The sequence below is a fragment of the Coturnix japonica genome, chromosome 4 (assembly GCF_001577835.2).
Source record: "Coturnix japonica isolate 7356 chromosome 4, Coturnix japonica 2.1, whole genome shotgun sequence".
NCBI classification, from domain to species: Eukaryota; Metazoa; Chordata; class Aves; order Galliformes; family Phasianidae; genus Coturnix; species Coturnix japonica.
Window position 1 is genome coordinate 1,968,079 of NC_029519.1, and position 24,762 is coordinate 1,992,840.

Below are 24,762 nucleotides of genomic sequence, written 5' to 3' on the forward strand. Positions count from 1 at the left end.
TAATAATAATAATAATAATAATAAGTAAACTGCAGAAGGCCAACATATCATAAGATAACCTGCAGGAATGGTGTGCTCTGGCTGCAGCCAAGCAGAGGGAGTCCCCACTCATGCACCGTGGTGTGGGACACTTAGGGGAGCACTGTCACCCCACAGCCCTACAGGCACAGATCTGGTGGTTTGTGCCCCCTGGGGACCTTTTGGGGGCAGCAGCAGCAGCACCCAGCCTTTACCAGAGCTGGGATCCCCTCCAGCCCATGGTCCTGGCCAGTTTCCATGCCCTAGGGCTCACCCAGGCTGGGGGTGCAGCAAGGCATATCAGCCACCCCCTGGCAAAGCCCACAGACTTCAGATGGAGTCAATTTTCCTTCTCCTGCATGATGCTGCACGTCCAGGACATGTCTCAGCCGCGATGGGAAGCAGCATCGGGCACAGGCCCAGCAGCGGCAGCAGAGTTAATTGCCGTTGTAAATGGAAGCTAATGGAGTTACACTGAGGTAATGTGACTCCTGGAAAGTAAAATCAGAATCATCAGCGCTGGCAGCTCCCTGAGCACCTGCCAGCACGGCACTCACAGCCCAGCAGCTGCACACACATGTAACTTGCCTCCTGCTGCTGCACACCCATGGCTGCTGGGGGTAAAGGCTCCGTGCTCTCATTGATCCTCATCCCTCAGCGATGGGGCCGGTGAACCACAGCACCTGCCTGGCAGAGCTGCGAGGATGGTCCCCAACCAGAAGGGACAAGCAGGGGAGGGTTGGATCCGTACTGCCCCCCCAGCACAGGGAGCACGGAACGCAGCCCAGCTCCAGGCTGCGGTTTGGCGTAAGGAAAACAAGGCACGAAGCTGCGCGCTGTGTTCTGACCCACTTAGCGCAGCACTGCCCCGCAGCCCACAGAGCAGGGGGAGGACCCGGCACCCAAACAATGCGCCATTATCTGACCGCTGCTTTATCTGAAGGGCTTTTGTTCGCCGGGCACCGCAGCGGGGATGGGGGGACACCTAGCGAGGAGCTGCTCTGCGGGAAGATGCTGCTGAGGCGCTCACCGCTGGGCACGGCTGGGCTGGGCCTACACGGGGCCGTGACGGGGCCCACACGGCGCTGCCCAGCGCCCCCCGATGGCGGCGGAACAGGCCGCGGCCCCAGGAGGGCACGACCCGCGCGGGGCCACGTGACCGCCCCATCACATGACCCCTCCGCCATGTGACCGCCCGTCAGTCTCACGTGACTCCGCAGCCGGCTGGTGTCATGGCGGCGGCGGTGCGCCGGGCCTTGATGGCCGCTGTGGTGGTGGCGGCGGCTGTGGCGTTGGATAACGGCGTGGCGCGGACGCCGCCCATGGGCTGGCTGCACTGGGAGCGCTTCCTCTGCGGCACCGACTGCGCTGCTGAGCCGGAGCGATGCGTCAGGTACCGGGACGGGACGGGACGGGACGGGATGGGGGTGGGGGAGCCGGGGTCCCGGTGCTGGGAGCGGGGCTGCGGCTCGAGCTGCGGTGTCATCCCCCATACACATACACATACACATACACATACACATACACATACACATACACATACACACACATATACACATACACACACATATACACATATACATACGCACACACACACACACACACACACACACGTTGCTCCCCGCCCCCAGCGAGCGGCTGTTCACCGAGATGGCCGACGTGATGTCCGCGGACGGCTGGAAGGAAGCGGGCTACGAGTTTGTCTGCATCGACGACTGCTGGATGGCGCCCACGCGAGACGAGCGGGGCCGGCTGCGGGCGGACCCACGGCGCTTCCCCAGCGGTATCCGCGCACTGGCCGACTACGTGAGTGCGGGGGGTGATGGGGGGTAATGGGGGGCTCTGCGGGAGCAGCGTGACTCAAAGCCTGTCCTTCTGCCCCTGAGCTCAGGTCCACTCCAAAGGGCTGAAGCTGGGGATCTACAGCGATGTGGGGAGCAGGACGTGCGCCGGGTTCCCCGGTAGCTACGGGCACTACGAGTTGGACGCACAGACCTTCGCCTCCTGGGGTGTGGACTTGCTGAAGTTTGATGGCTGCAATGCCGGCTCGCCGGGGCTGCTGGCAGAAGGTGTGTGAGCAGCTGGGGCACGACGGGCTGTTCTGCGGGTGTCAGCAATCCCCAGCCAAGGGGTGGGCTCCAGGGAGATGCTTTTCCCTGACTGTACGCGTTTAAGGGATTTGCTTACACGCAGCGTTCCCAAGTGCAAGGCTGTTCTCTCCCCGCTGCATCACATATTGCTGGCCCAAGTGGTTTTTGGCTGTTCTGACTCCCGGAGCTTTCAGGCGTGGCTTGAGAAAGCAGCTTCCTCCCACCAGAGACTGCATCGTGCTGAGCACAGAATCCTGTCTGTGTTCTCTGGGGGCTGCCTGCAGACTGCCCTGTCAGCTCTTAGCACCATAAAGGCTTTGCACTTCTGGAGTGCTTTCATTGCAGAGCACTAAGCATTTTGCACGCTTGATGTCCAATCCCTATAGTGAAGCTGTGCCATAATGGATCAGCTGTGAGCTGGAACAGCTCTCATCTGCAGTGGAGAGGGCAGATATCAGGGCTTTTAGCAGAAAACAAATCGAAGGGAATACTGGCACAACAAACCTACTGGGATTTTCGCTTTTAAATGTGCCCTTATGGATGCTGGTTCCAAAGCTGTTACACGCAGGCTGGTAGGTCAGCAGTCGGGAGCTTGGTGCTGTGTCAGAACTCCTGGCTGCAGACCCCCTCCAAGCACTGCACACCACAGTGCCCCAGGTTTGCAAGAACAATGTGGTTCTGAAGCTGGTTTTCTGTTGGCTGAGCTCTCCCTGCTGGCACAGCGTTTGGTGGCAGGAATCCTGCACGCTGTCCTGGCTGTCTGGCAGAGAGAACCTGCCCAAGTGACAGTCAGCTCCACGCCAGTTGGTCCAGCGTGTGCAGCACCGCAGGCAACAGCTGAGCTGGAAGCTGGCTGCATCAGATGGATGACCCAGGTGCAATCCAGTGGTACTGAAGCAGTTCCAGGACAGAGAGCAAACGCTTCATTCCCTCTCTGCTGATTGAAAGGGACTTAACAGGGCTGTCTGAGGACAAGGACAGGACGAAGCTAGTGCTTTTTTATTCCTGCTCAGTCGTCCATATGGCACAAATGCATCGTAAGGACATGTACCCACGATGTTAACTGCTGGTGCTGTACCCAGCAGCTTGGTAAGATACCAGCTTGCATTTCCAACTTGTATTTAGGTTGCCTGGAGAGGTGGTGGGTGCTCTGTCCTTGGAGACATTTGAGGTCAGGCTGGGTGGGGCTCTGAACACCTGATGGAGCTGTGGGTGTCTCTGCTCAGTGCAGGGAGTTGTCTCAGTGACCTCTTATCAAGGGTTCCTTCCAATTCAAAAGATTCTATGAGGGGAAATACACCATGCAGCACAACTGCAGCCAGCTCCCAGGGCTGCATCTATGTCTCTATCCCAGCTGAAACCAGGGTAATGGATGATGTACAGAGGTCAGCAGGCTGAGGGCAGCACCACTGCTTGGGTCAAATAGTACAGCCATGAAGCAGCTCATGTCACCTTGGAGGCAAGAGGCTGGCTGCCACTACGAGCTCCTCTCCCTTTATTATTTGAGCCATGAAAGTATGTTCAGCTTTGATTTTTAAGAGTCAAGCTGAAACCTGACCCTGTGGCATTGGTTTAGTTGCATTCTTTTAGCAAGGAGATGCGTAACCTCTCTTCTTTTAGGTTACAGGAATATGTCTCTGGCGCTGAACAAGACTGGCAGACCCATCGTGTACTCCTGTGAATGGCCTTTCTACCTGAGGCCCATGCAGCAGGTAGGGAGTGTTTCTCAGGGCTCAAAGCACACAAAGTGGGAAGAACAGAAAAGCATTAGGACAGCATAGCAGCCTCCCAAGGAATTTGCTGCTCTCTGGTCTGATAGAGAACAAGACTCCCCATGGCACCAGGACAGGATGTGGTTATTCCCTCCCAGAGAGATAAGATGCGTTAATCACCAAAGGGTGTGTAAGCCCAAGAAGCAGCAGTAATTACTGAAATTGTAATGACTGCAGCAGTAATTGGATGATGAAGTTTAATTCCATTGGTCCCCTCCCACCTTTGGTAAAATAGCACTTGTAGATTTTCTAACAGAGCTTGGTGGCTGCAGCTGCTCTCCCAAGAGAAACAATTGGGATGGTGCTGTCTGGAGTGTGGCAGACCGGGATTGTTGGGTATGAGGCATCTTAGGCAGCCTGTATCATTCTGATAGCTGACAGTGGATGGTATTCTAACAGTTCTCAACCAAAATATCCCTGATGCAGTCTAGCCCCGTGTTCAGTCTTGATCTTGTAAAGCCAGGCTCTCTGGCTAATCGCGCTTATTGTTTTGGCAGCCCAATTACACAGAGATCAAACAGTATTGCAATCACTGGAGGAACTTTTATGATGTCTATGATTCTTGGAACAGCATCAAGAGTATCGTGGAGTGGACAGCACTTCACCAGGACAGCATTGTGAAGATAGCTGGGCCAGGGGGCTGGAATGACCCTGACATGGCAAGTAGAGCAACACCATTTGCAGCAGCAAAACAATTCTTTCCTTAGCTGCAGCCTGAGAGGGATGGGTTGGGATGGACTGGGAGGAGAAACACTGGGGGGAAACGATCTGATGGAGTCCTAGGATTAAGCACTGGATGAGTCTTCTGCAGCCAGCTACTCTTGTTCCTAGAGCTCAGCCTATTTAACCAGTCCCCTTAGAGGGCACCACCCTCAGCATCCTGTCACTTCCCAGCACTCAGCTTGCTGGCCCAGTTTCTCCTTGGCAAGCAGCATTATGAGGCGTTTTTCTTTTCCTGTCGCAGTTGGTGATTGGGAACTTTGGGCTGAGCTGGGAGCAGGCAGTGACTCAGATGGCCATGTGGGCCATTATGGCAGCGCCGCTCTTCATGTCCAACGACCTGCGGCACATGAAACCAGAGGCCAAGTGGCTGCTCCAGAACAAGGAGGCGATTGCCATCAACCAGGACCCGCTGGGCAAGCAGGGCTATCGCATCACTAAGGTACAGCAGGACCTGGCTGGGGGTTGTGCCCTGCAACACGGGCTGCAAGCTTCCTCAGAAAGCAGGCACTGGGGATCTGTGACAGGGGAGCACCCAGGGCTTGGGAACAGGAGCCCAGTGAACACATTTGTTCCTGAAGCCTGCTTGAGCACACAGGCATGAAGACAGCTGGTTCTGCCTCCCCTAACACAAGCTTGTGGCTTATTTTCTCCTTGACAGGACAAGAACTTTGAGCTGTGGGAACGGCCCCTGTCTGACAGAGCCTATGCTGTGGCAGTGCTAAACCAGCAGGAAATTGGGGGACCTCAGAACTTCACCTTCTCCCTCACCTTCCTTGGCAATGGGCTGGCCTGCAACCCAGCGTGCTGCATCCAGCAGCTCCTGCCGACCAGCAGGGACTGGGGGGTTCACAGCTGGGTCTCCTCCCTGAGTGTAGAGGTGAACCCAACAGGCACCGTACTGCTCAAAGTAGCACCACTATAGGAGGAGAGGTTTTTCTTTTGGTAACCCTCAAGCTCTGCATTCACTGCTCAAGAGCTTCTCCATGGACGCTGAGCCTTCTGCCTAGTGTAACAAATGCCCATGACTCCATTACCATGAGATAGCAGAAAAAGGGGTGCTGCTTCTCTCCTCTTTACCCTTTCTCTGACATCTCGCCCAACTCTCCTTTCCCAAAGGTTTACAAGGCCCCCAGCAGGGCAACAACTCACTGCTGCTACTACCAAAGATATGTAAGATGTGCAATGCAGTGCTCTGCAGCTCTTCTTCAGCATTTCAGGCACAAAAGGGCAGCACAGCCCAGCTGCTCTGCTGTGCTTTAGCAGTCAGGAGTGCACACTTGTGGCCACTTAGTCCACAACTACGAAAAGCTGTTCCTGCTGAAGAAACTTAACACTGTCCTGAGTGGTCACCTTCTGAACTCGGGGACTGGCCTAAATCACAGCACTTCTTAGCAAGTGAGTTCTTAGCAGCCGCCTGCTTAAAGTAATCAAGCATGATGCCTTCAAGCTGAGCTTGGAGAGTTTTTCCTCGCTCACAAGTCTTCCTTTCATCAGTGGTTGTCCCTTTAGACAACAGTCCCCCCATTCCACCCTTTATGGGGCCAATGGGGATTGGCTTCCTTAGTGAGCTCCCTTCCACAAATAACTGCTTTCTTTCTCCAGTGGCAGCAGCCTTTAGCTTAAAGGTCCTCCTGGTACAGGACAGAGACGCTTAACCACAATTACCAACCAGAAGCAACACTCAGTACAGTGGATTCGATGCTCTATTATACACCTCTTAGAGCAAGGAACATCTGTTGGGTTAATGTACTTGCACGTCTCACCCCACCAGCAGCACAGAACACACAAAAGCAAGTTAACAGATCACTTCCAAACACTTTAATATGGTCCAAAAATGAGTAGGATGCAGCTTAGAACTGTATCACCTGGCCCTATAAGAAGGAAGAGATGAGTGTGAGTTTATTCACCCCTGAATCTTGCCCTCTCCCAATGGTAGCACATAGCCTGCTGTCTGTCTGTCCCTTCTGCTGCCACTCCAGGCAGGCTGTTGCATGCTGCTGATAATCCTCCCCTTGATACAGAGCCTCACTCAGCACTTAGGGAGGGCTCAGCCTGTGATGCTGGCAGTATTTCCCCCTTCCCCCCAAGGCCACATGCAGATGATGCTTCCATCACCAGCCAGTCTTGGTACACACACACATACCTTTCTCTTCTTGTCTCCTCCCAGTTCAAAGTGCTTGCATCTCTTAATGGCCAGCATCCTCTTGGACCTGCAGTTGGGCTCCACACACTCCAGCCTCAGCACAATCTTCTTTGTGGTCTTGGCCTGAGGAGGGGGGAAGAGCAATGAGCAGTGTCCAAAAATGAATAAAATGCTGCTCTCAGGAAAAGCCTCTTATCTCCACCCTTACAACATTCATCAGCTTGTTCTCAGAACATAGGAAGAAATTAAACACAGCTGACTTGCTCCATTAAACACAGAAAAGTATCTTAAAGACTGGTAAAGAGTGAATCTGCTCCTTTGCCTACTCATGTTTTAAAGAACTCCGGTGAAAGGACTGACTGGGGCAGAGCTGGTCTCCTGCAGAGATCAATAACAGAGCAGGAAAGCTGCTCCAGCAAATGCCTGTCAGGTTTTGCTTCCCTGCTGTAACAGGGCAGATTTCAGCCCCCATGCTGCATCACTGCACTGTAAGAAAGCAGTGACCTAATAGGGAACGAGGAGCAGCCTGGGATGGGAACTTGTGTTCTTGCACTCTCTGGACAGTTCTACCTGCATGGAGCTGCCACAGTGCGGACTGAACACAGCACAGAGACAGAAGTGTCCCCTCCAGGATGATGTGTGGAGAGCAGATGTTCCAAGCAGGAGTTATGGGAGCAGCGCTCACCTTCTTACGGAAGATAGGCTTCGTCTGGCCTCCATAGCCGCTCTGCTTCCTCGTGTAGCGCCTCTTCCCTGCACGAAGAAACAGGAACGTTTAGACAGCAGCTCTGATACGCTACAAGCACAGCTGGCAGCGCCTCGGCATCAACCACCCCCCCGGGCTCTGCCCCCTGCCCACCGCACCCCCACCCTTACCCTGGGCATAGAGGGAGTCCTTGCCCTTCTTGTACTGGGTGACTTTGTGCGGCTGGTGCTTGCCACACTTCTTGCAGTAGGTCCGGCGGGTTTTCGGGACGTTCACCTGGAGGAGCAGACAGACCTCAGTCAGCGCAGTCAGCGCAGCCACAGGCCGCACAGCCGCCATCCCGCCCCGGTGCTGCGGAGCGCGGCCCGGCCTTCCCGCCCCTCTCCCCACCACAGCACAGGCCCCGCGCCGCCGCCCCGCGCTTACGGCCTCCGCCGCTTCCCAGGCCCGGCCCGCCCGCTGTCCGAGCAGCTCCCCGCATCGCCCAGCGCCTCGGAGCGGCGGAACGAGCCGCCGCGGAGACGGATGGAGGCGGATAAAGGCAAACCCGCAACAGCACACCAACAACGCTCACCATCTTGCCGCTGGTGACCGGAAGAGAAGGAGCGAGCCGGAAGCGGAAAAAGACGTGAGGGGATCATAGAGAGGAGGAGCGGGGAGCGCAGCGCCCCCTTGTGGAGGGGAGGACGGGGAATGGAGGGGAGGGGGAGGGAGGAGGGAGGAGGATGGAGGATGGAGGATGGAGGATGGAGGGAAGGAGGATGGAGGATGGAGGGAAGGAGGTCGGGGCACGTAGGTGTGGGGCCAGGGGCCCTGGTGGTGTAATAGGGACATGGTGGGTGTAATAGGGACATGGGTGCACAGCGACATGGGGCTGTGCAGGGCTACGCAGGGACACGGGGTGCAGGGGAAGCCCTCGTGCCCTTCATGCACAGTGTGCAGCCCATTTCCCAGCCGCACTGCCCAGCACCAGGCCTGGAGCTCACACCCCAGCCCTTCTCCCACCCCCTGCTCCTGCACTGTGCCCCCGGCTCCATGTCCCCACAGCCGGTCCTGTTGGCGGCACTGTGAAGGTGGCCCCGGCCATCTCCAGGAGGAAACGCAGCTGCTGCTTTGAGTCAGAAACTCAGAAAAGGGGAACTGAAAGGGTGGGGTTGGCCGGCCCCGTTCTTCCTCCCTGCACGGCAGACCCCATTGCGGGCCCCGCGCCGTGTCCCTACAGCTGCCCTGGGCCGCTCGGGGCAGGCGTGGAGCAGCGGGCGCAGCCGTTGGGGCGGCCGGGAGGGCCCGGTGAGTGCGGGGCACACAGGGTGGGCTGCGCCCCAGGGGCGTGTGGCAGGAAGAGATGTGACGTGGGCAGCACGAGGGCTCGTGGCCTCACATCTCCGCTGTTTGCGGTGCTGGGGATGGGGGAGGTATCTCAGGTGCTGGCTGTGGTGTGCCATACCGAGCAGCCCCATCTGGGCCGTGAGGCTTGGATGCACACTGAGCTGGCGGCATCCATCCTGCTGCCACGAGGATGTGGGGCGCAGGGCCCTGGGTGGCCATGGGGCTGTGCCAGAATAGGGGGATGGGGTGGTCTGTGGGTGCTACAGTGTGCTGGAACTGCCTGTCGGGGTGCTGGCTGGGTGCTGGTGGCACTGGGGCAGCACGGAGCAAGGAGTGGGGGTGATGTGTGAGTGCTGGAGTGCAGTGGAGCAGGGGGTGGGGTGCTGGCAGTGCCTTTGCACACTGAATCCCTGCTCCAGTCCTGCACTGATTGTGCAGGGTTGCCTGTGGCAGCTCCCCTCCCTCCTTGCACTCGTGTCCGAGGTGTGACAGCGGCAGGAAGTCACATTATCTGGGGGGGATGTCTCCGCTCACCCACTCGCCACCTCTGCTGCCACAATGAGGCAGTGATGGCTGCCTGGGGAGGGGAGTATGGCCAGGCAGCCACCAGCACGGGGATGGGGTCTGGTGGCCCTGCACACATCGACCCCTTCCTCACCCCTGTTGCACAACTGGCAGAAAGGGGCAGCTGGGGAGAAATGTGCTAGTGCAGAGATGGGGAGGCTGTGCTGGGGACAGGGAGAGACAGCACTGTGCTGGATCAGAGCATCCCTCTGTGACACTCACCGTCCTTTTCTCCCTAGTGTCCTCACTGCATCCTCTGGGATAGTGACCTGTCCATTCTGCCCACTGCTGCTGGGGGTGATGTAGTTGCTGCTACACAAGGTAAGGGTCCCTGCATCCTGTGGGTCAGTGGCCACTGCAGCCACCTGCCATGTCCCCAGTTCTCTCAGCCCTCATCCCTGGATCAGACAGAGACTGCTGGTTCTTCACATAACCCATTATTTTTAAGCTGTTCTTATTTTTAAACCACCCAAAGAACCCTAAGCAATGGGGCCCACAGTGGGAGGACAGGGGGAGCCCCGTTGTTTGTAGGCACATAGGGCGGCTTTGCTGCTACAAGGTCTGTGGTGGGGGTCTGGACATTGGAGAAGATGGGAGGGATACCCTGCTTCTGCCCCCCTGCTGGGCATGCCATGGGAGAGGCACAGCGGGCAGAACCACGTAGAATACCTTTGGTCCCCCTGTGGTCCCTGTGGTGAGCAGATGGGCTACACAGATGTGCAGCGGGGAGCTTGACCCCACTATTCCAGGGAAAAGAGAACAAACCTGAGGTGAAGGGATAGGAAGCACAGAGAAGGTAATGGGAGGTGTGGATCAGTAGTGGCTCCATGTGGCTCAGCAGTGAGACCAGGAGCTGGTTACAGCCCTCCGTGGGAGCACCTCACACCTTCAGCCACAGGGTGCTACAGACAACCAGACCCGTTCCTGCAGAGGGTCAGAAGCTGTGCTGGTGGGGGCCGCAGGAGGATTTAAGCACCTGAGTGCTGGCTAAAGGAAACACTTTGAGCCTGGCTCATATGGGGAAAGGAGTTCAGCACTGTCTGCCTGCAGAGTGGGGAAGGATGGTTCTAGAGCTGCTGTTGGCTGTTGTCAGCACAGCACTGCAAGCATTTGGGGCTTTTTTGTGGACCTGCCCCCACAGCTGTCCCATTTGCAAGGCAGAGCCCAGGCAGCTCAGTGGGAGGAAACAGCCCACACAAACACAGCAGTGCCGAGAGGAGGAGGGAGGGTGCTGGGTGTCACAGCTTGGCCTCCATGCTCCTCCCTGAGGCGGTGTTTCTCACGGCCTCCCCAGCTCCCTCCCATCTAGCCACTAGCACCCAGCTGGAGCTGGAGCCTGTAGGGTGGCAGCTTGGTCCTCACCATGGCATTTCAAGGGGGAAGTAACCAGGGAGAAGTCACTCCATAAATACCCTGTATGTGTGCGAGGTCCGGCTGCAGGCAGGTGTTGGGCTGAGCAAGAGCTGTGTCAGTGTCACCCTGCACACAGCAACCCGGGGAGCACGGCGAGGAAGCAGTTGGGGTAGCCAACATGGCCAGCATCATCCTGGAGAGCATCTTCTTGAAGCGCTCGCAGCAGAAGAAGAAAACATCTCCCCTCAACTTCAAGAAGCGCCTGTTCCTGCTGACAGAGAGCAAGCTGTCCTACTACGAGTATGACTTTGAGCGTGGGGTGAGTCTGTGGGGCTGCTGGCCCCACACCAGCACAAAGCATGGGGATGAGGATGTCCCCGGGTCCCCGCTTTGGGGATCATTCAAACCAGTCTTGTCTCTTGCAGCGTCGAGGCAGCAAGAAGGGCTCGGTGGACATTGAGAAGATCACCTGTGTGGAGACGGTGGTGCCCGAAAACAATCCTCCTCCTGAGCGGCAGGTCCCGGTGAGCGTCCCTGCTGCTGTCCCCTGTACTCTCTTTGGGGCAGTGCTGTCTGGTATGGAGCTCTGTGCACACAGTCCAAACTATACTGATGTCCAGCCCAACACAGAGCACGGGGCAGGAGAAAGGCAAGGGCTGTGGGAGCAGCTGAGCTGCAGGATGTCAGTGTCCATCTTTCCCTCTCTCTTCCAGAGGAAAGGGGAGGATTACAACATGGAGCAGATCTCCATCATTGAGCGGTTCCCCTACCCCTTTCAGGTTAGTTCTCATCGTGCTCACTTCACCTTTCTGCTTCAGCTGGCTGCAGGGTAGGAGCTGGCATTGCAGCAGGGGTGAGAAGAGCAGGGGGACATGAGGATAAGCACAGCATCATTTTGGGGACACCCTGCTGCTGTGTGGGGCAGGCTGATGAGCCTTCATGGGCAGTGAGGAATCGGGCGGCTCTCTGGAAAAGGAGATGGATGCTGGCCCTGAGCTTTGTCCTGCCATTTTTGGTCCCCTGGCCAGTCCTGGAGGGATGGATGCTCTTTGCTCACTCAGCCCCCAGCCCAGTTGCTCGTGCTCACTGGCACCCAGCACAATGAAAGTTAGAGAAGGAAGTGGAAAGTCTCAGGGGAAGGGGCTTATTTATAACGTCTCTGTCATGGTTCCATGAGCACCACGGGGCCAGCACACAACGGCACGGCTTTTGCTCCGGGTGGCTGCAAGCCTCTGCTCTCCTATTTCCCCCCATGAGCCATGGCCTGGTGCTGAGCACGTTGGTGTACTACAGGTGGTGTATGACGAGGGGCCCCTCTATGTCTTCTCCCCGACAGAGGAGCTGCGCAAACGCTGGATCCATCAGCTGAAGAGCGGTGAGTTTTGGGGCACCTGGCTGCACATGCGGTGTGACTCAGAGCGCTGGGTTTCCGGGGGCTTGCTGCCTCGTGGTTACGATATCCCATATCTGCGGAGGAGAGAGCTCTATCAGAAAGTGCTCCCATGACGAGCAAAGTCATAAGGCTATTCCCCTGCTTGCATCATTTGTACCATCCCTGTGCTAGCGTGAGCCTGGGGAGAGGGGGCACTCACCTCCTACTTATTCCTACAGCATTGTCTGAGGTATTTTGCCATCCCACAAACCTGCTCCAGAGCAGTTCAATCATCTTCAGAAGTCGCTGAGAGCAGGAGGAAATGGCAGATGTGGCCACAGAGCTCCACCAAGGGGAGGGTAGAGCCCCCATTGCATTAGGAAGGAAATGTGGACAAAAAGTGTATTAGGAGCCCAGCAGCATCTCTGAGCTCATTCCAAGCTCCATGTGGTGTTGCTGAGCTGATGCTTTGCTGAGGAGCTGCTCTCTCCTCGAGCTGTGAGCTCCTTGCTGCAGCACTTAACAGAGGGGCTGAGCTGTTTGTGGTCAGCCAAAATCTGATGGAGCTGCCTGTGTGTGTGTGTGTGTGTATCTTTCTGTTGCTTTATGCTGGTGGGGTTAGATTAGCTGCTCACATTGACACAGGGAAGTTTGCCTGAGCAAGGAGGAAGCAGAGCGGGCTGATAACAGGGAAGTCAGTTATCTCACAAGAGCCCTGCTGTTCTGCCTAGCTGCCAGCCCCACTTCCCCACTCCAGGAGGATGGTGTGGTGGCAGTGGAAGCCATTGCAGGATCTGCAGGGAAAGAGAGAGAGAAATACTGGCTGTTTGCTGCCGGGATGCCCACATCCTGCTTCCTGGAGAGACAGGGCTCTCTGCAGGCAGTGGAGATAGTGTGGGCCATCATGCTGAGGTGGCATTTAGGCACATCCAGGTGTCCCACAGCGTGGGGATGAGCAGCAAGAAGTCTGGGAGCAGTCCCCAGCAAGGAAGGCTGCTGAGCAGGCAGGGGATGGTAGGTGCATCTTGCTCTGCCCACAGGAAAACCAGGTCCAGCACCAAAGGCTCAAAAGCCCTGTGAGTTGTGGACCTCAACAGACAGCCTGGGGGATGCTGGACATGCAGGAGGACTGGCTGCAGCAGGACCTGGCCCTCCAGATGTGCTCATGTCCTTTTGCAGAGCTGCTGAATAGCTTTGATCAAATCTGAGAGGGAAGGGCTGGCCCTCCCCTGGCTAGCAGCTTGATGGCACAGAGGCAAGAGCAGCTAGCTGGTGGAAACCCAAGCAGCAGGGCCATGTAATTGTGTGTCAGTGGGAAAGCAGGGAGTGAAATAATTTACTAGGGCTGATCATCTGCATTTGGAGTCACACGCATCTCCCCTCCTTGGCTGCAGTTATCCGATACAACAGCGACTTGGTGCAGAAGTACCATCCCTGCTTCTGGATCGATGGCCAGTACCTGTGCTGCTCCCAGACAGCCAAGAACGCCATGGGCTGCAAGATCCTGGAGAGCAGGAATGGCAGTAAGACACTGGGCACCCTCCCCTTGCCCATTGCCAGCCCTGGTGATCACTTCCCACCTGCCCACCACAGGTAGGGATCTGTGCTCACCTTTGTTTTTGTGTTGTGGAGGTTTAAAAGCTGGGCGGTCACATCGCAAAACAAAGAAGCCTCTTCCCCCCACTCCTGAGGAGGACACGGTAAGGACCAGTGAACATGGGTTTGCTCCAAAGTGTTTAAAGAGAAGTCTGCAGAATTTTACAGACCAGAACTTGGCTTTGGAGGGGGATGTCAAATTAGAGCCCAAGGGGGCTTGAACCAGGGGATGGAGCCCAAAAAGCTGAAGGAACATTTAATGATCTCACCTTGAGGGTCCCCAGGGGGAGCTGAGAAAGAGAGTAACCCTGATACAGGATAAAGACCAAAGGTTCAGGGGAAAAATCTTAGCTTTGGTGAAGACAGGACTCCAAGAAGGAAATATGGCTGTAAAAAAACTCTGGGATGGGTCAGTCTCTTGGTGGAATTCAATGTGGGAGCTGAGATGGAATGCTGTGCTAACCTGGCCAGGCTTGGGGAGGGACTTTGCCCAGGAAACAGCATGCCTGCCAGCCTCACCGTGTTCCTTGCTCTCCCTTGCCGTGAGGAAGATGGTGATGAAGCCCCTGCCCCCTGAGCCAGCCCCCAGTGCAGCAGGCGAAATGAAAAAGGTGGTGGCCCTGTACAACTACGTGCCAATGAATGTGCAGGACCTGCAGCTGCAGAAGGGTGAGGAGTACCTCATCCTGGAGGAAAGCCACCTGCCCTGGTGGAAAGCCCGTGACAAAAATGGGTGAGAGCTCCCACTATCCATGGCATTCACCCTGCAGCTGTGTTCTATCCCAGCACTGCTCCCAGGGCAGCCCCAGGGACCCCCACCTCACACTGGGGAATCCCAACTGGTCTCAGACTCTGTTTTCTCTTGCAGAAGGGAAGGATACATCCCTAGCAACTATGTCACCGAAACCAGCAATTCCCTGGAGATTTATGAGTGAGTAGGAGAAAGTGTGGCGATCTGGCAAGTTGTGCTCAGTTGGAGACCTTTTACATCCTGTTCTGGGTCAGGATCAAGCCAGGATGTGAACAGGGCTGGCCTGGGGGTCGCCCTGATAGTTGTATCCCTCCCTGTTCCAGGTGGTACTCAAAGAATATCACTCGGAGCCAAGCAGAGCAACTGCTGAAGCAGGAGGTAAGTGTTGACTCCCAGGTCTGGGTCTTCTACGCACATGACCTATGCCTGCTGCCGTCACCTCACATGTAGCATGGGCCAACCCTGGCTTGTACTGGGAAGGGAAAGCTGAGCAGATCTCTAAGCTATCAGACAGCAGGCCAGTACCCACAGCTCCTTTGATGTGTTCCTCCCTCCCTTTCCAGCTGTGAACATGTCCCAGTCCTCCATAAGGGTAAACCAGTCTCCAGTGAAATGACATGTTTCTAAATGCGGTGGATATTGAGGGCCAGTAGGTGTAGGAGCAATGCAAGACTGCCCCTTCCTCTGTAGCTAACAAGGAGAATAGAACTGGCTAGATCCAGGCCAGAAATTACTTAGGTCACTGAGAGCCCTGTGGTCTCAGCATTGCAGCCCAGCAGTATAATTAGCCTGTACTACCTGGGGGCCAAACAAATGAACGCTGCAGCCTGTATCACCTCAACAGCTCTAGGACCTGTCTCTTTCCACTGTGACCTCCTCCTGGAAAGTAAGTCAGTAGGTGCCCCAAAGCAGGGGCCACAAGCAGGACTCCTTTCATTCACTGCACCCTCTCCAGTCATGCTGTGATTGTACCTCTTGTCTGCTATGGTCACTACTTCACAAATACCCCATCCTATCCTCCTCCTCCCCCCCTGTTGTTTTTTTTAGGGTAAAGAAGGGGGCTTCATTGTCCGAGACTCTACCAGCAAGACAGGGAAATACACTGTCTCTGTTTATGCCAAGTCCGCTGTGTAAGTGGATCTAAGAATTGCTTGTTACTATCTCAGAGGGCTCCTCCAAACACCTCTTGCTCTCTGCCCGCCCTTCCCAAGCTGCTGACCCCATGCACTGTCTCTCCAGAGACCCCCAAGGGATGATCCGCCATTATGTTGTATGCTGCACCCCTCAGAATCAGTATTACCTGGCAGAAAAGCACCTGTTCAGCACCATCCCAGAGCTCATCATGTACCATCAGCACAACTCTGCCGGTGAGTGCTCATGGGTGCAGGCAGAGCTTGCAGCCATAGCCTGAACCTAATGCCCTTCTTAAGCTGGTAGCACCTGAGCTCCACATAAGGTGTACAGTCACCATCCCCCTGCCCTGGGACAGCCCAATGGCAGGTTCAGCAGAGCAAAACAGCCTGGAAGACACACCTCTGCTCTGCAGGGCTGCATCCCCAGGAGCTTCACACCCCCTCTGAATTCCTGCAGGACAGCATCCATCAAGCACCCCTCTACACCCACCACACATCTTTCAATAATGCTTTGTCATCGACAGCCCTCGCTAGGCTGCAAAGCAACATTGTTCTCTTTTACTGATGCAATTTCAATCAATTCTGTTCTGGACAAAAGTAAAATATGAACCTGTCCCTCTTAACCTACCCAGCAGCGTGAGTTTGCAGATGATAAAGTATCTCTCAAAAAGGGAATGGAGATAGCAGGATGCGTCCCAAGAAAAGCTGGAACAAGAGCATTCCAAGCAAGGAGAAGCTGTGACAGGCTCAAAGAAAGTATAGGGACAGAGTGAGGCCACCAGGTTTTACTTTACAGTGTCCTCCTTTTCTTGGGCTGAAGGAAGGAGGCCTGTGTTCCCTGCTGAAACATCATGGGTAAATATTGTGTGGCAGTGTACCTTTCTGTGTTTCAGGGCTCATATCCAGACTGAAGTATCCCGTGTCTCGACACCGGAAAAGTGCCCCTTCCACAGCTGGCCTGGGCTATGGTAAGCTGTCTCAGGCTTCCTGAAGTTTCCCTGGCTGCAGGACCTAAAGGATGCTTGGGTGTTCTATCTGCAGGAACTCCTTGGGGCTGAGGTCCTGGTAGTTTCCCCACAGCAGGGCCCACAGTCTTCCCTAGAATCCTTTCCCTGGCCCTCTGGCACAGCACTGACCAAGAGACATGCAAGTCTATCCCCTGGATAAATAGGTCTTGGATTTCGTGAATGTTCTGTGATGGTTTTTTAGGCATGCTTATGGTCTTTCTGCACTTTCTTTCAGGCAGCACATGCTTATGAGCCCTTCTTGGAGCAGCTAGACTGGGAGCATCCTGCAGGAAGGGCACCTGCACCCTCATCACACTCACTCTCTCTGTCCTAGGGTCGTGGGAGATTGACCCGAAGGACCTGACCTTCCTGAAGGAACTGGGGACAGGGCAGTTTGGCGTGGTGAAGTACGGGAAATGGAGAGGTCAATACAACGTAGCCATCAAGATGATCAGGGAGGGCTCCATGTCAGAGGACGAGTTTATCGATGAAGCCAAAGTCATGATGTAAGTGGTGAGCAGCCCCCGGGTCAGTGCAGCATATATCTTTGTCAGAATACCTGCACTCCCAGATGGTTTGGAGGGACAGCATCAGGTGGCTTCATGCATTGCAAAGTGAATCTACGCCTCAAGAGCCTGCACTTTTTGTGCTGGTTTTGCCAGTGAGCTTTCCAGGAGCACTTTTCCCTGCCCAATTCTCCCTCTTCTTATTCAGCAATGCTGCTTTTGCAGCTTGCCCCTGCAATGCTCAGAAATGCCCTTCTTGCCCCCAACACAGGAACCTATCTCATGAGAAGCTGGTGCAGCTCTATGGGGTCTGCACAAAGCAGCGTCCCATCTTCATCATTACTGAGTACATGGCCAATGGCTGTCTCCTGAACTTCCTGAGGGAAACTCAGCGGCGGTTCCAGCCTGCTGAGCTGCTGGAAATGTGCAAAGATGTCTGTGAAGCTATGGAGTACCTGGAATCCAAGCAGTTTCTGCACCGAGACCTGGTAGGGATGTAGCCAAAGGACACTACTCCAGCTCAGCTGTAGCTACAACATGTCCTAGGCAGGGTCCAGCTAATCCATTGGTGTGAAGAGAGGCAATCTACAGCCTCTCTGTATGCCTGCAAGCTTCCCTGCCCACCTGAGCATAGACAGGGTGCCCACTATGGCATGTCTGAAGTCACTGCTGAGCAGTGGGTTAGCAGAAAAGGAAGGACTAGGCATCTTTCCAGGGGACAGTAATACATTTTTGGCTAGGGCAGAGCTTTGCATCAGGCAACACAGGCAGCACCACTAGCTCAGACACTGAGCTTTAATCCCCATGTAAAGCTGAGGATGTGTTTTTTCAGGCCTCTGGCTGGCACTGCCAGTGTGCAATCTACTGTGTGCCATACCTGATCTCTTCCTCATGCTTCTTTGTCCAGCAAAATCACACCAGGGAAATTGTCCCTCCATCGATAAACAGGAGGCCTTGGGGTCCTGCCTTGCCAGACAAAGCAGGGCAAAGCATTAGATGGATGGAGATGAGGCAAAGTTGTAGATGGTACAGGGAGAAAAGAGAAGGAGCAGGTGGGAATGACTGCCTCCATCTCTCCATCCACAGGCTGCTCGCAACTGTTTGGTGAACGACCAAGGCATTGTGAAAGTCTCAGATTTTGGCCTTTCCAGGTTTGGTAGATACATGTGTCACTTTCCTGTCTTGATTTTCTATTGCTTTTATCAGTTTCTTCCACACTTTTGTCTGTCTCCCCCATGATTCTCCAGTGCTGCTTTCACCCTGCCATTTCCTGTCTTTCATCTGTCTGCTCAACATCCTTCATCCTTCCATCATCCCTTTCTTACATCCTTCATCCCTGTTGGCCTGTCTTCTTGCTGCTTCACCCCCCATCTCCAGGCTCCCGCCTGCAGCCTTCTTTCCACAGGCCAGTTTTGCCTCTTGCTACGTCACACTCACTCATTCCCAGCCTTGACTAACATAAACTTGTCTGCAAAGGGACATTTTTGCCTTTTGAAACCTATTCAGAGTGCAAACTCTGGTCACTCTGAAAGCTGTGAATTCCCTTTGGGTTTTGCTGGTTGTGTGGATGTGTGAGAAATGAACTGGAGGACAGGTGCCCTGATCTGTTGATGTGCTGCAGATACGTTCTGGATGACGAGTACACAAGCTCCATGGGGTCCAAGTTCCCAGTTCGGTGGTCTCCTCCTGAAGTGCTTCTGTACAGCAAGTTCAGCAGCAAATCCGACGTGTGGTCGTTTGGTAAGAGCACAGGGTTAATGGCTCAGGGGGCAGTGAGCTCCCCATTGAGCACAGCCGCTATGTGTTCCTGCTATCCCCACCACAGGTGTGCTGATGTGGGAGGTTTACTCTTTGGGAAAGATGCCTTACGAGAGGTTTAACAACAGCGAGACCACAGAGCACGTCATCCAAGGCCTGCGCCTGTACAGGCCGCAGCAGGCCTCGGAGCGGGTCTACGCCATCATGTACAGCTGCTGGCACGAGGTACGTGACAAGGGGCGGCTGATGCTGCGGGCACGGCGGGGTGCGGGTCCCACAGCCCGTCCTGTCGCCCCGCAGAAGGCCGAGGAGCGTCCCACCTTCTCCACACTGCTGGGCAGCATCGTGGACATCACAGACGAAGAGCCGTGAGCGGCCCTAACCGCAGCTCTAACCGCGGCCCTTCCCGGTGCCGGTGGCTGGAACTACCGGGCCGTGGATACGGGCAGCCCCGCTGTGCAGCCCCACACAACCCCACAATAAACCGCTCCGAACGGCGCCGGGCCTGCCAAACTGAGCATGCGCAGCGCGGGCGGAAGTAAGGGGCGGGCGGAAGTAAAGGGGAGGCCGTGCGCATGCGCGATCGCAGAGCGGCGCGGCACGTGAAGGTCGTGGCGGCATGGACGCGCCGTCCGGCGGGGGGCTGGGGGGAAACGACCCGCAGCTCCAGCGCTTCATCGAGGTGGAGACTCAGAAACAGCGGTTCCAGCAGCTGGTGCACCAGATGACCGAGCTCTGCTGGGTACGTCGAGAGCTGGGAGGGCGGGAGGCCGCAGCGGCTCCGGTTAGACTCGGGAGGCGGTGGGGTGGGCCTCGTCCTCCGGTTATCCTAAGGAGGCGGTGCGGGGGGGATATGGGGGCACAATGGAAGCTGTTGCCTCGAGCTTTGGGGCTCGAGGGGCTGATCTGGGAGGGGAGGCCCCAATGAGGCTGAGGTGGAAGGGCGGGAGTTCGAAGGGGGCACAGCGGGCGCGGTGCTGCACCCCCGGACCCAAAGCAGCCGCTGCTCCACAGGAGAAGTGCATGGACAAGCCCGGGCCGAAGCTGGACAGCCGGGCCGAGACGTGCTTCGTGAACTGCGTGGAGCGCTTCATCGACACCAGTCAGTTCATCCTGAACCGGCTGGAGCAGACGCAGAAGTCCAAATCGGCCTTTTCGGAGAGTCTGTCCGACTGAACGGCCCCAAAAACGGGCGGTGGGACGGCCCTGCTGCACCCTGCGCCCGTCCCTCTGCTGCCCCGACAAGCTGAGGTCAGCTCCGGGGCGTAGGGTTTAATTAAATGACGGTCTTGTGAAAGCTGCAGCCAGCCAGATGAGAGCCCGCAATGGATCCAGCTGCTCTTCGGCACGGTGTTGTGCTGCGCCCACCCCTGATCACCTGGAAGCATCTTCACTCCGGGACACAGGGGCTGCAGGTGTCATGCATGAAGCGGTGGTGGTGGTGGGGATGATCCCCACAGGGGTGCTCCCAGCGCTAAGCATGCCACTGCTGCCTTAAAACAGCGCTGCACACACCTTCATTGCACAAAACCAACCCTCCTCGGTAGGTGCCGTCGAGCCGTGCAGTTCCCGTGGCTGTGCAGAAGGAGAGCAGCAGGACTGCACCAGCACAGGCACCCCTAACGAGGAGAGCTGCTGGGCATGGTGAGCATCCCAGGCAGTATCACTGCTGGAAGACATTTCAAAGGCTTCCCTAAAGTCATTCATGTGGCCAAGTGGCAAACTCTCATATTGCAGCACGGCTCTCTCAATACTGACTTGCTCCATTCATTGCTTTCTCCTCGTCAATGTAATAAATATTAAGTGGGTCAAATTTCTAACACGAAATTCTCCTTTGTTCAGGTAAACGGTCACTGAAAAATGGAAATATGGCATTCTGGTCATTCCTTCCCCTTCCCAATGGTTCTATTTATTTGCAAAACTAGAAGAGAGGGGGAGTAATTGTCTTCTGGGTAGGCAACCTGCTGTGAATTCTGAACTATTGCTCAACGTGTTTGGTCCCATGAATCAAAGCTCATGCTTGTGGCCTTTCCCCTTCCTCCCCAAAGGGTTATCAGAACCTGCTTCCTTGTATAGTTTCTACAGAGAGCCTAAGTACAGGAAAAATACAGCCAGCTGCTTTATAACTACCGTCATCTGTGGGGATTACTGGAGGGAAGCCTGTGGCTGTGTCTTCTGGACTTTTGCCCCTAGGAAATGACACAGAGCTCCTAACTGGAAAAACAACCAGCACCTACTAATCCACCCTCTGAAACGCAGTGTAGCGTTTCAGCATTGTTTGCAGACAGCCTGGCTCTGGGAAGCATGGAGTGACCTGTGTTACTAACATATGGCTTAGAGCTCATATGAACCTCCTGAAGTAGTTCTGTGCGTGACAGTTTGCTGTGAGTGGCTAGTCAGGGTGTGTGGAGCATCTAATGGGTGTCTTGTAGCCAGCAGCCTTCCTAGGAGTGAGTTCAGAATGAGTTAAATAGAGCTATGCATATCCTAACCTGCAAGGATACAGCTATCTGCCCATCTTTCCAAAGCTTACCTCAATAGCTAGAGACTGTTAGGTGCTTCCTGTCCCCATTGTGAGCCATTCTCCCATACCTGTCCTGTGTTTCTCTCAAGCACCTGCATCTTTCTTCCTACCCCTGTAATCCTCCATGTCCCTCTGTGCTGGCCCAGCTCTCGGTACAGATGCATCAGCAACTGCTTGGTAACTGAACACTGCTGGCTTTGATGATGCACCTGCATACAGCATTAGCCTGCAAAAGAGATGCTGCGTGCTCCCCACTGTAAGAGCCAGAGCAGCACGTGGCAGCACCACTGAAGGTCTCCAGCCTTGGCTGTATTCTGCTCTTGGATGTGAACCTGTAAATAAATTCTAACAGAAGAATCAGTCTACAAAAGGATTTTTGCTGGGTATGTCATTTGGAAGGCCAGGCACTTGTCTTCTATCCACATTATCTCAGCACCATGTTAGAAGATTAAGAGTAGCAAAATAAGTATTCTTAAGAAAAATACTCAGAGGCTTCCCCATATGATCAGTCTTTGCCTTCAGTAAGGGTTAGCACTGTGTTAGTGCTGCAGGCCTCTGTGCAACCGAAGCAGATCCTGACAAGGGCGGATCGATCCCTCACGAAAGAACAGTTGAGGCACTGGGTACTGACAGCATGGCTGTTCTCAGCACTCATGTCTGTAACAGTGAAGGAGGCTGCAGTCCCTGCCTGATTCCACACAGTGGGAGGTCACACTGATCACATGCCCAAGGCAGGCAGAAGGCAACCGCTGGCCTCCACACACACAGAAGTACCCAGCAGCATCCAATGCAGCAAGTTCAACCTTGCACAGAGGAGCTGCTCGCTGGTTGGAGCTGACAGCGCTTCAGAAGCTTCCTCATACACCTTCACCTTCCTCTTCTGTGCTCTGAGAGCTTTTGTCCTCCGAGTGCAGAAGAGGCTGGTGCTGACACGACTGATGTCTGTCTGTGCTCCTCCACACCGTGTGCAGGTCTGCCCTGCCTTGCTGCAGGAAAAGGGGCAGGAGGTTGGGGCTGAAGGGCATGTCCCTGAAGGCATGAAGGAGGAAGATGCCAGACACGATGGTGAGGAAGCCGCTGATGGTGCCAATGATGTTGTCTAGCACCATGTGTTGCCACTCCTTGAAGAGGATGGCAGAGCACATCATGACTGCTGTGGTGAACAGCACGTAGTAAATGGGAGTGACCACGGATGTATTGAAGATGTCCAGGGCTTTGTTCAGGTAGTTGATCTGCACGCTGATGCAGATCACCAGGCACACCAGGAGCACCCAACCCAGCGGTTCTTTCAGGACTGGCTTCCCAGCAAACAGTTCCTTCAGGGCAATCCCCAAGCCTTTGACACACGATACAGAAAGTGAGCCGATGGCGGAGCACACCAGAACATAAACCAGGACGTTGCTCCGTCCATAACGGGGTCCAGCCACAAAGATGAGCAGAAGGGAGCTCACCAGCACACACACAGCAAATACAATGAATCCTTGGAGAGAGAATAATTAAAGGCTCTATCAGAATGGAGAACAGTAGCCCCAGTGACAGAACAGCACGCAGGGCAGTGGCATACCCAGAGCCTATGGCATTAGCACATGCTGGGGGCACGCTGACCAAGAAGGGGGGCACAGCCCTGCTGGAGCACTGTGCAGGAGGGCAGCAGAAGGCCTGGGAAGCCAGCACTAGCTAAATGCTGCAGGGTGTGGTGGGATAGAGAACCCCCTCCAGTCTAGTCAAGCTGTTCCCTCCCCAGTACTGTTATTTCCAAGCCTGAAGTTGACATGATGCCTTTTATGTAGGTACCTGGATCTTTCAGCTTCTCTGCCATTGACTCCAGGCTGGAAACCTCTTCTTCCTGGGGAGCGTGGATTACCATCACTGTGGAGCCCAGAATGCTTAGGACACAGCCAATCTTGCCATGAACATTCAGCTGCTCATTCAGGAAGGTAGAAGACAGAACCGCGCTGGAAAAATGAAAACAACAAGAAAAACAAACAAACCAAGGAAAGCCAAGCAGTTAGGAATGGAATATCTGAGGGAAGGGACAGGGGAAAGTAGTGCAGCTTTCACCACTTAGTGGTGGCAGGTGAGGTAAGGACAGTTCTGAGGCTGCTTACCTAACGAGGACACTCAGAGCACCCAGCGGAGTTACCAGCGTTGCAGGAGCAAAGGCATAGGCAGCAAAATTTGCTGCTTCTCCAATTCCCACTGCAAGAGAAACTGTCAGGTGAACATCAGAGTAAAGAGCAGTTCAGTGTAATACAGATCCATGTGCAGGCATTACAGAGATTCCCATGTGCAACCAGGAGAGGACAGTGCCAGCCAGAACAAGCAGAAGCTTTTCCTTCTCACACACAGGAGGCCTGGTGATGCATGGTGATGCTGGTGATGCTCCTCAACCACACGTGGCCATCCAGCTAAGCAGTAACAACACAAACATATTCACATGCCCTCAAAGCTGAAAGGAGCTTTGGCTCTTTACGTGCTTCGAAGTTAATCTCTGCTGGAAAGGTTCTTAGGGCTTTTTGCAGGGTAAATCAAGTGTCACGTTTGACAAGGGTGCAGCAGAGCTGCTGGATCAGTGCTGCCTGCTGTGCTGGATGAGCAGCACCTGACGGCAGGGTCTGAGCAGGGTCAGGAGCACTGACCCAACCCAGTCAGACCAGTTCCTCAGTTCCTATTCAGCAGGGCTTCAAAACAATCGAGAGTTACAATTAGATCCACATCCCCACACATTCAGGAGATAAAAATCAAACAGCCCAGCAATCCTAGGATGGCTGGGTTGGAAGGGGCATTAAAGGTCAGCCAATTCCCATCCCCTGTAGCACAGCTGCTCCAACCTGAGCATCCTCGTGTGCTCCTCCTGACCCCTCCTGCCTTTTGGATGCAATACGGGAGCTCAGCAGGGCACAGCAGAGGCACAGGACCCCCCTTCCCCCATCGGCTCAGCTGGGAGCAATCCCAGCGCTGCTCATCCCTTCCGACCTCTGGGTACTCACTGCACAGCAGCCCTGTCCACCACAGCCACTCCCGAAGGTACGCGTGTCCTCCGTGCCCTGCGGAGAAATGAAGGGACGGGGCGATGAAGGGACGGGGCGATGAGGGGACGGGGCCATGAAGGGACGGGGCGATGAAGGGACGGGGCGATGAAGGGACGGGGCCATGAAGGGACGGGGCGATGAAGGCGCAGCGGGAGGCGGATCCCGCTCGGGGTCGGCTCTGGCCGTACCTGCCCTGGGACGCCCGCGGCCGCACAGCCGGAGCAGCCCCTTCTTCTTCAGGATGAAGCTGCCCCCGATGAAGGCGCTGGAAGCCAACGCCAGCCCCAGCCCCACATAAAAGCCGGGCCGACCTCCCGCCGGCCCCATGGCGGCCCCGGTCCGCCGCGATCGCCTTCCCCCGTTGCGGAACGGGCGGAGCGGGGCT

At 55.4% G+C, this 24,762-nt stretch overlaps 5 protein-coding genes across 10 annotated transcripts; 3 read left to right on the plus strand and 2 right to left on the minus strand.

Annotated features, from left to right (window-relative positions):
* The first annotated feature begins 1,212 nt into the window (after nt 1-1,212).
* On the plus strand, nt 1,213-7,048 carry GLA (galactosidase alpha). Its single transcript, XM_015860097.2, has 7 exons — nt 1,213-1,411; nt 1,650-1,824; nt 1,910-2,087; nt 3,729-3,820; nt 4,378-4,539; nt 4,845-5,042; nt 5,262-7,048. Exons 1-7 carry the CDS (start codon nt 1,251-1,253, stop codon nt 5,523-5,525), a joined length of 1,230 nt encoding a protein of 409 aa, XP_015715583.1. The 5' UTR covers nt 1,213-1,250; the 3' UTR covers nt 5,526-7,048.
* RPL36A (ribosomal protein L36a) lies at nt 6,399-8,148 on the minus strand. 2 transcript variants are annotated; one of them, XM_015860103.2, is made up of 5 exons: nt 8,027-8,147; nt 7,623-7,728; nt 7,432-7,499; nt 6,747-6,869; nt 6,399-6,474 (listed from the first exon to the last, which is right to left on the minus strand). In XM_015860103.2, exons 1-5 carry the CDS (start codon nt 8,027-8,029, stop codon nt 6,454-6,456), a joined length of 321 nt encoding a protein of 106 aa, XP_015715589.1. In that variant the 5' UTR covers nt 8,030-8,147; the 3' UTR covers nt 6,399-6,453. The 2 variants fall into 2 exon arrangements, with proteins under 2 accessions (XP_015715589.1, XP_015715588.1); XM_015860102.2 differs by having other exon boundaries at nt 6,407-6,869; nt 8,027-8,148.
* A 60-nt stretch (nt 8,149-8,208) lies between these two features.
* On the plus strand, nt 8,209-19,319 carry BTK (Bruton tyrosine kinase). 4 transcript variants are annotated; one of them, XM_032444087.1, is made up of 20 exons: nt 8,209-8,742; nt 9,585-9,666; nt 10,774-11,017; nt 11,124-11,222; nt 11,412-11,477; nt 11,992-12,073; nt 13,465-13,593; nt 13,703-13,770; nt 14,218-14,399; nt 14,535-14,597; nt 14,741-14,795; nt 15,465-15,547; nt 15,657-15,784; nt 16,444-16,518; nt 16,892-17,063; nt 17,335-17,551; nt 18,150-18,214; nt 18,685-18,803; nt 18,889-19,046; nt 19,122-19,319. In XM_032444087.1, exons 3-20 carry the CDS (start codon nt 10,877-10,879, stop codon nt 19,191-19,193), a joined length of 1,974 nt encoding a protein of 657 aa, XP_032299978.1. In that variant the 5' UTR covers nt 8,209-8,742; nt 9,585-9,666; nt 10,774-10,876; the 3' UTR covers nt 19,194-19,319. The 4 variants fall into 4 exon arrangements, with proteins under 4 accessions (XP_032299978.1, XP_032299979.1, XP_032299980.1 ...); XM_032444088.1 differs by having other exon boundaries at nt 10,818-11,017; XM_032444089.1 differs by having other exon boundaries at nt 10,835-11,017.
* A 70-nt stretch (nt 19,320-19,389) lies between these two features.
* Nucleotides 19,390-20,647, plus strand: TIMM8A (translocase of inner mitochondrial membrane 8A). Its single transcript, XM_015860105.2, has 2 exons — nt 19,390-19,563; nt 19,836-20,647. The coding sequence occupies exons 1-2, from the start codon at nt 19,441-19,443 to the stop codon at nt 19,995-19,997; spliced, it is 285 nt and encodes a 94-aa protein (XP_015715591.1). The 5' UTR covers nt 19,390-19,440; the 3' UTR covers nt 19,998-20,647.
* A 1,055-nt stretch (nt 20,648-21,702) lies between these two features.
* Nucleotides 21,703-24,735, minus strand: LOC107312564 (magnesium transporter NIPA2-like). 2 transcript variants are annotated; one of them, XM_015860101.2, is made up of 5 exons: nt 24,566-24,735; nt 24,336-24,392; nt 23,454-23,544; nt 23,140-23,300; nt 21,703-22,681 (listed from the first exon to the last, which is right to left on the minus strand). In XM_015860101.2, the coding sequence occupies exons 1-5, from the start codon at nt 24,702-24,704 to the stop codon at nt 22,203-22,205; spliced, it is 927 nt and encodes a 308-aa protein (XP_015715587.1). In that variant the 5' UTR covers nt 24,705-24,735; the 3' UTR covers nt 21,703-22,202. The 2 variants fall into 2 exon arrangements, with proteins under 2 accessions (XP_015715587.1, XP_015715586.1); XM_015860100.2 differs by having other exon boundaries at nt 21,703-22,825.
* Nucleotides 24,736-24,762: the final 27 nt, after the last annotated feature.